The 11234-nt window shown below is 28.4% G+C and overlaps 1 protein-coding gene across 1 annotated transcript; it reads left to right on the forward strand.

The window, feature by feature from the left end:
- The first annotated feature begins 7021 nt into the window (after positions 1–7021).
- On the forward strand, positions 7022–11234 carry LOC8261784 (probable pectate lyase 4). The gene is made up of 5 exons (XM_002534216.3): positions 7022–7430; positions 8322–8673; positions 8755–8965; positions 9059–9127; positions 10649–11234. Exons 1-5 carry the CDS (start codon positions 7022–7024, stop codon positions 10883–10885), a joined length of 1278 nt encoding a protein of 425 aa, XP_002534262.2. The 3' UTR covers positions 10886–11234.

Genomic DNA, 11234 nt, shown 5'->3' on the forward strand with positions numbered 1-11234 from the left:
CTTACCTATCGGCATTTAGCCTCTATACTTTTCTTCTTTACCATTTAGTTCCTCAACTTTTTAATTACCAACAATTTTGTCCAGCAAAATTTCTGATTAACCCTTCAACTTTTCTTTAGCTTTTCAATTAAGCCCCTAACTATTTAATTTGGCCAAATTAGAATTATTAAAAACATATAATTACTTATTTACCCTTGCTTTTAAATATAAAATTACCAATATACCCTTACCGACACACTTAATTATAAAAATACCGACCATATAAATTTTCATCGAAATCTCATATTAATAAAATTATATTTTTAATCCTTATTCCAAAATTGATTGTCAATTTATTCCTAACACTTAATTAATTAAATTAATCAATTTGCTAAATATTTTTCAATTGAAAATCAACACCATTTGCTAATTAAAATTTATCATTCCCCAATAAATTCTTTATAAAAATATTTATTTACTATTCTTTTCATGACTTTCAAATATATAAATTAATTCATATATTCATATTGGAAAAAATTAAATGACCAAAAATATAATTTATTTTCTAAAGAATTACTTAATTAATTTCTTAAAAATCAAACTAATTAGACATAGAAAATAATTTTCCTATTTTTTCTAGCATTAAAATTCTATTTAATTTATCCCCAACTAAACTAATTAAAAAAATAAAGTAATATTAATTTAAATAAAAATTCATTTATTAATAATTACTAATATTATTATTATTAAAATAAAAAATAAATTCCGGATATTAGAAATACGGTACGGATCTATTTATGTTTAGTACGGTACTCGTACTTTTAATTTTAAAAGAACCGAGATTTGGTACGGTACTGGTAATCTATAAATAATTGAATTGAACTTATCCGTGCTCAGCCCTCCCAGCAGGTCTCAAGATATATTAAATATGATTTAAACATGTTTAGGTTATTTTTAGCTAATATATGCTTGTATATTCAAACATACTTAATTAGGTTTAATGTTCATGATTGACTTGATGATTAGGATTAATAACATAATTAGAAGATTTTATGTTATACTTTATTTTTACAATAAGTTAATTTTTAAAATTGTTTTGCACTATAATATTGGTAAGAATTAAATTGAGAATATATAATAATAATAATTGTCTAAAATATAACAAATAGACCAAAATATTGGAGTCTACCTTCAATCTCAACAATAAAAAAATATCAATTACGAATTTATAGTTTATATCCACAATCGGCTATTAACGTTATTCTTAATATTTAAAAAATTAAAAATAAAGAAAAAAAAAATAACAAGTGTAGAAATGGACAAGTTTATTTTGTGAATTACCAGTACTAATTATTTTAAAATAAAAATTATGAGTATTAATGGTAATGAAAGCAATTTTAATTTTTAATAATTACAATATCTTACTTTTAATATTTTCATTTTGTTAAATAAAATCTCATCATTTTGTATTTTATACTGTTACATAATAATTTTTTAAAAAATCATTAATCACCATATATATGATTTTTTTAAGTTACTTTATAAGAATAGAGTTGGATTTTTTAATGCAAATTATTTTTTAAAAAATATATATTAACAAATATCTTTCATGAAAGTTGTTTCTTTTTCTATAATTTTTTTTTTTTAGGAAAGTATAAAAATATATTTTGTGGTTAGACGTTTTTTCACTTAAAAGATTGGTTTTTCTTGACAAAAAAATACCTTGTATTTTACTTTTCTTGCACTTTAATACTTTAGTACCTAATATCATTATTATTTTATGATGAAATATTAATAAAATATTAACTTTCAATGGTCAAGTTTTAGGTAATTTATCATCAAATCAACAATCACTGTAATCCTAAGAGTATTATAATTTTATTTTAAAAACTGCTTCACTTTATTCCTAATAAAAATATAATATTCAGTTTATTTATTATGAGTTCAATGTAATTGGTTATTTGCTAAATCACTTAATAAGTGATTTTATTTTTGAAAAAAATATTATGCTAATATTGAATCAAAAAAATTTAAGGATATTAATTTTTAAGGTAATAAAATATATAAAAAGAAATCATAGGGTATTCTTTGTTTAAAAAATAGTCCTTCAAGTACAAAAACACCAAATCATATTACATTCTTTTTATACTTATCTCGACTTTTTAATATTCATGCAGTTAATTTTTATATTTATTTAAAACAAAAATTTATATATTAAAATTATAAAATATTAAATCATCTTGATAAATTTTATAAACTAAGTCTTAAAATTTAAATAAATATAAATAAAAAATTCAGAATTAAATTGCATTATAAAAAAATAATAACATTCTAGTATAAATTAATGGTGCTTAATTTTTAAATTATCAAGCACATGCCAAGAACTCTTAATATAAAAATATCTATTTAAATTTAAATAAAGAAGACAAATATTGAGATTTAAACTATAACGTTAATTTTTTGAACTTTGTTGCACTATAATATTGTAAGAATTAAACTGAGAACATATGATAATAATAATTGTATAAAATATAGCAAATAGAATAAATTATTAGAGCCTATTTTAGATCTCAACAATAAGGAATTTATAATTTATATCTACAATCGGTTATTAATGTTATTTTTAATATTTAAAAAATTTCAAAATAAAGAAGAAATAAAAATATAACAAGTGTAGAAATGGATAAGTTTATTTTGAGAATTGTGAGTACTAATTATTTTAAAATAAGAATTATGAGTATTAATGGTAATAAAAGTAATTTTAATTAAATTATTTTTAAGATTATAAAATTTTATTTTTATTATTTTTATTTTCTTAAATAAAATCTCATCACTTAATATTTTATATTGTTACTTAATAATTTTTGAAAAATTTATTAATCGCTATATATATGATTTTTTTAAGTTACTTTATAAGACTAGAGTTAGCTTTCTTAATGCAAATTATCTTAAAAAGAAATATATTATCTATCTTTATGGAAATTATTAGTTTTTTATAATAGTAGTTTTCGAGAAAAGTATAAAAATTTACTTTATGGTTAGACGCTTAAGACTGATTTTCTCTTGACAAAAAATATCTTGTGTTTTACTTTTTTTTTTTACACTTTAATACTCCACTACCTAATATCATTATTATTTATGATAAAATACTAATAAAATATTAAATTTCACATGATCAATTTTTTTTTGTAATTGATTTATCAAATCAACTATCACTATATTTCGAAAAATGTTATAATCTTATTTTAAAAATTACTTTATTTTATTTCTAATAAAGTTAAATAATATATTTTAATTTTATTTATTATGAGTTTAATGTAGTTGGTTTTATGCTAAATCATTTAATAAGCGTTTTTTTTATTGAAAAAATAAGTATTATACTAATATTAAATAAAAGATTTAAGGATATTAATTTTTAAGGTAATAAAATATAAAAAAATAAAATCACAAGGTATTTTTTTATTAAAAAAATGGTTCTTTAAGTACAAAAGCACCAAATCATAGTAATTTTTTTTATACTTATCGTAGTTTTTTAATATTCATGCAATTAATTTTTATATCTATTTAAAATAACAGTTTGCATATTAAAAAGTATAAAAATGTTAAATTATCTCGATAAATTTTATAAAATAAGTTCTAAGATTTAGATAAATATAAATTAAAAAATAAGAACCAAATTACATTATATAAAAATAACATTCTAGTATAAATTAATTTGTTACGACCCGATCTGTAGGCCGATGAATGGCACTAGGAAATGGGTAGACTTAAGGTCACCAAGACTCGTAGTAAGCCTGACTAGTCGATATTTCAGATATGCATATATAAACATATTATTAAAACAGTCCAACATGTCATTCACAAGTCTCGATCAGGACATTAATAATATTCCACAATTTGTTAGACCATAACAAACATAATATATTAGGTATACTATAAAGGAGACTATAATTTTAAATAATTAAAAGTTAAAAATATAAAAGTATAAATTATTTACAATAGGCCCGATGAAGAAGGAAGTCGGGCTGTCAAACACATGACGACGGGAAACCTAACTGTCACTTGAAAAATTAAAGTTGAAACTATTAGCCTCAAAAGTGAGTTAAAATCATATAATCATATATCAATTACAGTCTCCTCATTAAATCGGAATAATATGTCATATTATATTAAAACATATGTCATGCTATAATTCAAAAGAAATACAATTGAAATAATTATGGGACAAGTGCCTTAGTAGAACCGTAACCCCAATACTAGTAGTCTTTCGGCTCTCTTATTCCAATAGGTCTGGCGCCTAGAGAGCGAGCTCAACCATGATCCTTAAATCCAACTTGGACATTTGATTCCCAAATAAGCCAGCGCCCAAAGAGCAATGCTCGATCAGGGTAAAACCTAAAAATAACCGTTACTACATGTTTCTGATTATTACCGTGCGCACGCGGTCCTGATGCAATCCATCAAGTGGCATGTTCTACTGTCGCCTCATCTCAATGTCACAATTATAACATTTGTAATAATTATAATAAGTAAATATAATTTATTCATTAACATATTGAGAATTAAAATTTAGTAGTCTCGGGCGTAGCAAATATGCAAATTATGTATAATAATAATAATAGTATTAAAATAACATTAACATGAAATCGATAATAACGAAAATAAATTTACTAATAATGCTAATAATATTCGTGATTTATCAATCAAATAAAATTACTCATAATAACGATAATAAATATTATAATAATTATTAATCAATTAAAATCGCATTTAATTTAGATATGACAAAGGTACAGTCGATTATATGACTTTAACTCACAGTTTTACCGCGCTCTGCAGTCTGCTCCTACGCTTCGGGTGGAGCTGGCTGGATGGGCGGATTATTTGTTCACGAAAATACTCAGTTAATAAGATATTCTTAATTTTTTTTTGGCCTAGACTCCTAGATTAGACTGCCTAAAAAAATTCAGACTCTGAAATTCTACCTAAAATTCGACAGAACCTCTTATAAAATATAGACATTTACTCCCCGTATAAGGGGTCCAAAACCTGCTAGAAATACTTCAAATATTTTGCAATTAATTAACAGGAGTCAGGCCACCAAAACTACATAATTTTTTTCGACTCCACAACACACCACAGATCACAATTTCCTCACAGACGGTCCGACATAATATTTATTTCGACAACCAACTCACACAAAATTTTCTGGTATTTAAACTGATTCCATACAACCACATCTACTACAAAATAAAACAATAATTAATTGTACCAATTAATTGTAATATTTATATTTAAGTCACAATTAATTGAATCTAATTAAATTAATTTATCTATAATTAATAATCAATAGCAACAATATTTTTTAAAATTATAAAATAATTTTTAAGGTCCAGATAAAATTATACTGAGCCGAAAATTTAAAATTCTGCGCGTCCGGAAAACACCGGGGTCCAAAAGCCGATACTGCCAACTGTGTCGGAATTCAAATCCGGAAGCGCCTATGCAAAGCTTGAGTTGCAAGGAGTCCGAAAATGCAAAAGTTTTGGCTGAAAACTCGCTGGAAGATACCAGATCATGGCTGGAAAGGCGCTGCTCGGGTGAGGCTTCGCCGAGGCTGCCGGCGACGAAAAACGATAGGGAAAGCTTGGCTTGGGGGTTTTTGACGGTGAGGAGTTTAATTAATTCTATACAAATAAGAACCAATCCCAATGAAAAGACAGAATAAATTGGGTTGGTAAGTAATACCACTCTTTAGAAAACTAGTAGGGATATGCAAGAACAAACTATTTTTATTGGAAACATTCCTCTAATGAATTCCCTGAGAACTTTTATAATAACTGAAAATAAAAAGAAGTTTATATTAAGATTTAAGAAATCAAATAATTTAAAAAAAACTTATATTTGGTACAGGAAGCCATGATCTGATAGATTTATCAATCTTATTATAAATAAATCTTATATACGTATAAATAGCAATATAAATTGATTTTGTGTCCTGGAATCAAAGAAAGATAGGCAGTACGATGGCGACAGGAGCTAGCTTGGTTGCGGTAACTCCTTCTCTTCCTTGCTTGGCGTCGGCAGCGAGGGGAAAGGAAGAAGGAGGAGAATGGCGCGGCAGTGAGGGAGGGGAAAGAAGGACGACGGCGGCGGGAGCTAGGAGGCGATGGGGGACGGAAGGGAAAAGAAAGAAAAAAGAAGAAGAAGAAAGGGGGGTAAGGGTGAAAGAAGATTTTTTTTTTTTGGTTTTTATATAATAATATTATTATTTATTTATGATAGGGTATAATGGTGCTTAATTTTTAAATGATCAAGCACATACCGAGCAATCTTAATATAGAAATATGTACTTAAATAAAGAAAAAAGATATTGATATTTTTAAACTTTGTTGCACTATAATATTGTAAGATTTAAATTGAGAATATATGATAATAATAGTTGTATAAAATATAGCAAATAGACCAAAATATTTAAGTCTATTTTTAATCTCAACATTAAAAAATTATCAGTTAAAAATTTATAATTTATATCTAAGTCCGCTATTAATATTATTCTTAATATTTAAAAAATTTAAAAATAAAAGAATAACAAGTGTAGAAATGGACAAGTTTATTTTAAAAATTGTGAGCACTAATAATTTTAAAATAAAAATTATAAGTATTTTAATGATAGCATTAACTTAGTTTTGATAGTTTAAATATCATAGTAGATGAGAAGTTATAATTTGAATATATTTTAGTATTTTAATAAAATATCTGCATAGTAAAAAAAAAATTACAGTTCTAATTTAGGCCAACTGTAAATAAAAATAAATTTTTATCGTAATAAATTATAAATTTTTTAAATTTTATCTTAAATTTTTTTTATATAGTAATATTTGTATATATATAATTTTAAAAAATATTATGTTATATTATTTTTTTATTATTTTATTATTTTATTTATAATATTTATTTATATAATTGAACAAAATATTTATTATTTTAATTTTAATTTTTTTTATTATATATGTTTATATTGACATTTAAGCAAGAATAAATGCGGAGTCCCTCCGACATAACTAAGATCAGTTTTAGTTTCACTATCAAAGCTCTTTGGCAAACCAATTTCAGTTCCAAAACTAATCTAAAAATAACCGCCCATCCTTGCCGTTTAAATATGGGAAATTCCCACGGCCATGGCCACCACCATCGCAAGAATCCTATTCATAACGGCGCCAACCCCAAAACTGAAGCTGCTCCACCTCCTCCAGCCGTTAATAAGCACGGATTGCAGCCACTAAACCAGAATCAAAATCAGGACCTGAAGCAAAACACTATGGTAACCTCTTTACCTTATGCTCATGTTGACTCAAGCTTGCGAGCCCTCGCTGGCCAAGCTGAAGGATTCGGCCGCTTTGCCATTGGTGGGTTCCACGGCCAGCTCTATCACGTCACTACCTTATCAGGTCATTTTTCATATATAGCTCTCTCTCTCTCTCTCTCTCTCTCTCTCTCAATATACCTGTTATCTTTTTTCCTCTAAAAAGAAATTGGGAATCAATATTGATATTGACATGGATTTTGTATTTCTTTCTTTAGTTGCATTATATAGTCGCTAATTTTTTTAATTATATTTAGCTCTACTTTCTTAATTGTAAAGATAGAATTATTAGATTGTGAGGCAGAAATACAGTGTTAATTGATTAAGGTCATGTTTAATACACCTCGGAAATGGAATGGACATAGAGATGGATGCCTAGATCCAAGGATCCTATGCCAAAGTTATTTAGGAATAACTAAATACAGTTTGATGGCCCTCATTTTAATTATAAATTCAAATAGATGTCATCTCTGCTAAAATTCAAATAATTCAGATGCAAAAATATAATAAAAGAAGACTTGGATTCTTTGTATACCAAACAATGATGAATCCCATTTCAAGATTCGAATTCCATTCCCCTTTCTGATACGTGCCATAAGATTCCACCATGGAACTTCTGTTGATGGTTGGCTAGAATTTTAGGTTATAGTATACTTTCATATGCAGATATTGGAGACATCTTGAAGCTTTCTACTATCATGTGTAACTTTTTCAGTGCCTTCATTTACATGGGAGTTCAGAATTTAGGAAATTCTGAATTCTGGCTATACTATTTTCATTTTCTATTCTTGAATTTAGCAATATGAGAATATGGTTATGCTTTGAACAAAACCTACTGTTCTTCTGGTTTGAATTATCTGGACAATGATTTGCTTCTTGAGATCACCTTTCTATGTGGATCATGCAACAATTTGTGGTACACTATATTGATTGGTACTGTTAATCTAAGCTTATACCAAGATTTGCATCATCACAGATGATGGACCAGGATCACTTAGGGATGGATGCCGGAAAAAAGAGCCTCTTTGGATAGTCTTTGAAGTGTCAGGAACCATTCATCTACATTCTTACTTGAGCGTATCATCTTATAAGACAATTGATGGCCGGGGTCAACAAATAAAACTCACTGGAAAAGGTTTGAGGCTCAAGGAATGCGAGCATGTCATTGTTTGCAATTTAGAATTTGAAGGTGGCAGGGGACATGATGTTGATGCCATTCAGATAAAGCCCAAGTCAAAGCACATATGGATAGACCGTTGCAGCCTTCGCGATTATGATGATGGGCTGATAGATATCACACGAGAAAGCACAGATATTACCATATCTAGGTGAAACTATATCCCATTTAGAGGAACTGCTCTTTTTTCTCCCTTCAGCTTTTCATTTCATGTCTTTAACTGCTATTTCAGGTGCCACTTTTCACAGCATGACAAGACAATGCTCATTGGAGCAGATCCATCTCACATTGGAGACAGATGCATTCGAGTAACCATTCACCATTGTTTCTTTGATGGGACTCACCAACGGCATCCTCGTGTTAGATTTGGAAAAGTACATTTGTATAATAATTACACAAGAAACTGGGGCATTTATGCTGTTTGTGCCAGTGTGGAAGCTCAGGTGATAATACTTTTACATTTATCCTTTTTCATGAATTTAACATCTTTCTGTTCTGAGACTATTTAACATCTTGCTATTATCTTTTGCCATCAGATATATTCCCAATATAACATTTATGAAGCAGCACAGAAGAAGGTTGCATTTAAGTATCTTACAGAGAAGGCAAGTTCTTTTCTATTCTTCTTACATAAAAGCTGGATTTTCATGATCATTTAGTTGATTCATAGTCTATCATTAGAAGATTAAGTAATCCTGAAGAAAATAGGAATGTGGAATTTTGTTCATGTTTGGCTCAAAAATTTCTAATTTCAATTTGAAATGTACCAGACCTCACAAATTGCCTATTTGGACCATGGCTGTATTCTCCAATCCCCATCAAAGGATCAATAATGAATCCAAGTAGCAATGTTTTTGGATTCCTTGATTATTTTATTTATTTAGGTTTTGACTGAATCTGGTGATAGAAAGATATCAACATGTTAGAGATTTTAAGAGAAAAATTGAAATTCATGTTAGAGATTTTAAGAGAAAAATTGAAATTCATGCAGAAAATGACTGAAGTTTTGATGTTTTTATTGAGTATTTGATCATGCCAAACAAAATTTTTTGGGTGTAAATAATTTTATAACTGTAATTAAATTTTCCTCTAAATACAGCCTGACACATAAGCATATTACATGCCTAATGATTCGTCTGCAGTTATTTTTGTATGGAGATTCAATTAATATCCAATGGATTGAGATACTGAAATCCAATACTTATAAATACACCTAAGTGTTTCATTCTAGTGCCAATATTTGGCCTGTTTATATTGTTCTTTTTTCCTAGCTTTTGTGCATATCCTCCTTGGCTTCCTTGCCAGTGTTCATTTGTTCTGTATGTGTGGGCATGTCTGCATTTTTCTGTTTGCGGATGGTGGGTTGTGTTGAATTATGTAGCAGTACAGAAGATTGAGGCTAAAACTTTACCTGGCAGCTATTCTTTACAGTTGCATTGCAATAAATCTCTTACTGCTGGAAGACAGCAATTCAATCAAATGGTTTTCCACCTGGAAGATGTATTATTATTTACATTAGATTGAAGTAGCAAGTCAAGCATCGTCCTTATTTTATTAGTTTGAAGGCCTTTGCTATCCTTCAAAAGTTTGTTAATTAGTTTCTTGTGGCATCTAAATCTAGCTCTATATAGACACACTACTGCCGACCCTACAAGAAAAGGCCATCTAACAGGAAAAAGGCTGGCCATATAATATGTGCCTGATGGAAGAAAAAACTTCAAGAATGATTCTCATGATCACTAGGATCAGATTAGGAATTTCCTTTTTAATGCCTGTTTAGCAGTCTTATGTGAATATATGCAAGTGCTAGTCATATCTGGTTCATGGGTTTCCAATCAGTGAACCTCCACTAAGCTTTTCCCATGAAGCATGGAGATTGATCTGAATACAAAATGGACGTTAGAATAAACTGTAAGTAACTTTTTGCAGGATGATACTTCACATTTAAGTAGTCAGAAACACATTATAGGCGATTAATATTTTATTCTTTGAGATATCTTATTTACTCTAATTCACATTTTATTGGTCCAATTTATTCCGCCTGTTAGATCTAGGTTACTTTGGCAGTTGTCAATCTGTGGTTTGTTTATCGAGATTGAATCATCCGCCATGTTATGGCTTTTCAGGCGGCTGACAAGGAGGAAGCTGTGAGTGGCTTCATAAGGTCTGAAGGAGACTTCTTCGTGAGTGGAACTCAAGCAGGCTTAATGTCGGAAACTGTTGAACACTGTACATTTAATCCCAGAGAATACTACCCAACATGGACGGTGGAGGCCCCTACAGATGCTCTTAAAAATGTCCTCCAGCATTATACTGGATGGCAATGTGTTCCACGTCCAACCGATCAGATATCGACTGCATAACCAAGTTGGAGAAAGATTATCTATTTACTTACAGGGGATGAGGAGTGGGGAGTAAGTTCTAGAGTTGGAGGCACTCTATGCATCAATCTTGATGGCGCATTAATTATCTTATGGTGAGATTTGTGGAGGGTTTTTGTCCCTTATATATAGTCCACTACTTACGCCTTCTAATGGACCAATTAAAATACGAATATATAATATATATATATATAAATTGCAAAATTTCTAGCATTTTGTTCCTGTATCACTTATTTTCACTTTCTTGCATTCCTTACGAATGTAATGGAGCATGATAGGATGTAACAGGAAATATCATAATAACAAACAGTAAAGCTAGTAATTTATTTCA

This window comes from Ricinus communis, chromosome 10 (assembly GCF_019578655.1).
Source record: "Ricinus communis isolate WT05 ecotype wild-type chromosome 10, ASM1957865v1, whole genome shotgun sequence".
NCBI classification, from domain to species: Eukaryota; Viridiplantae; Streptophyta; class Magnoliopsida; order Malpighiales; family Euphorbiaceae; genus Ricinus; species Ricinus communis.

What these genes read in the sequence shown, in the direction of transcription:
- LOC8261784 (XM_002534216.3), top strand. Translation starts at nt 7,022, where the DNA reads ATGCGGAGTCCCTCCGACATAACTAAGATCAGTTTTAGTTTCACTATC. An exon ending in ACAGATATTACCATATCTAG is followed by an intron (nt 8,674 to 8,754) that starts GTGAAACTATAT and finishes CTGCTATTTCAG; the next exon opens with GTGCCACTTTTCACAGCATG. An exon ending in GTGCCAGTGTGGAAGCTCAG is followed by an intron (nt 8,966 to 9,058) that starts GTGATAATACTT and finishes TTTTGCCATCAG; the next exon opens with ATATATTCCCAATATAACAT.